A 1,246-nucleotide genomic window follows, 5' to 3' on the forward strand; every position below is an offset into this window, starting at 1 on the left:
GGAGCGGGCGGTGGTCGACCGAATGCGTGGCACGGCGCGAGCGCGAGAGCGCACTCTCCTCGACCTCGGGCTCGACGAAGGCGGGCTCCTCGGCGGGTGGAGGCTCCTGCGCATCATTTATCGAGAGGGCGAGGAGCAAGCAGACGCAGGCAAGAGGTGGACCGCGGGGCGCCATATACACCAGTGTGACTGGGTGTGTTCGCGGACCAGGTTCGTGATCTGTGATCTGTGAGGGTCCGCCAGCAGGCGCGTTTTGTATACCGAGGCGGTGCCCGGTGCCGAGCGCAGGCCGGAGCCCACAGGTCGGACCTTAAGACAGCGTTGTAGATCCCTGGGCGAGGGTGGTGGCGTCCCCGTCGGGTCAGGGCTGAAGGCGGGGGAGACCAACCCGATCTCTCCGGCGTCCCGGGAGCGTGATTGACACCTCCCCCTGCGCCAACAGCCCCGTGGAGGGAGACCGCTCGTCTAGCCAATCAGCCTTAAGCGAGCGGTCTGGCCGTTGGAATGGCCGAGGTTGGTGGACTAGCGTCCTCGCGTCGGTCGTGGTTGTACAAGCAGCATTATGAACAAGTTACCATCCACGAAACACATTCCTCAGGAGGGGGGAGGTCTATGACCTACCTAGTTGTCCGGCATGCGAGGGCATGCTCGGCCGTTCGGAGTCCCCCCTTTCTTGTCACCATTCTCTCGGTTAGCGTCTGAACTTGACGGGTGGCTTCCGGGGCGATCCCTGCTTCCGCTGGCGTTGGCGCTGTCTCTGTGCCTTCGTCATCGGCTCCTCGTCCTCGTCATGCTGCTGGCTCGTCCCCTCTCCCTGACTCATCGAATCGCTACGTTCGTTCTCAAATCGCCCCCGCTTCCTCGGCGGCTGGGACGCCTCGTGCTCTGGCTGTTCCTCGTCTACGTCCATGACTGTAAATTCGTCGTCTGCCTGGCTGCCATCGTTCGGATGGCCCGTTTCGGGTGGCTCGCTCGGTCCTGGCTCTGCTGCGCGGTCGGGTGTCTCCTCGTCGTCGCTTCTTGCGCCCTCGTCGCTGTCGTCGTTGTCTTGGCCGGCGCGGGCTTGACTAGTTTCGGTCCCCCTGTGCCCGAGCCGAAGTTCGAATCGTATTCGATCCATGAACCGCTGCGCCGCGAGCTGGTTCCGCCGTTCTCTCCTCGCGCGCGCCCGTTGGCTGCCCTGGCCCTGCTCAGGCTCCCCTCGCTCGTTGTGAAGAGCTGGGGGGCGCCACCCAAGAACCTCACA

At 64.4% G+C, this 1,246-nt stretch overlaps 1 protein-coding gene across 1 annotated transcript; it reads right to left on the reverse strand.

The window, feature by feature from the left end:
- Positions 1 to 691: 691 nt before the first annotated feature.
- On the reverse strand, positions 692 to 1,120 carry EMIHUDRAFT_259051 (hypothetical protein; the record flags this gene model as incomplete). The annotated part of the gene is made up of 1 exon (XM_005758584.1): positions 692 to 1,120. The coding sequence occupies one exon, from the start codon at positions 1,118 to 1,120 to the stop codon at positions 692 to 694; it is 429 nt and encodes a 142-aa protein (XP_005758641.1).
- Positions 1,121 to 1,246: the final 126 nt, after the last annotated feature.

Source organism: Emiliania huxleyi, assembly GCF_000372725.1.
Source record: "Emiliania huxleyi CCMP1516 unplaced genomic scaffold EMIHUscaffold_8566, whole genome shotgun sequence".
In the NCBI taxonomy this organism is placed as follows: Eukaryota; Haptophyta; order Isochrysidales; family Noelaerhabdaceae; genus Emiliania; species Emiliania huxleyi.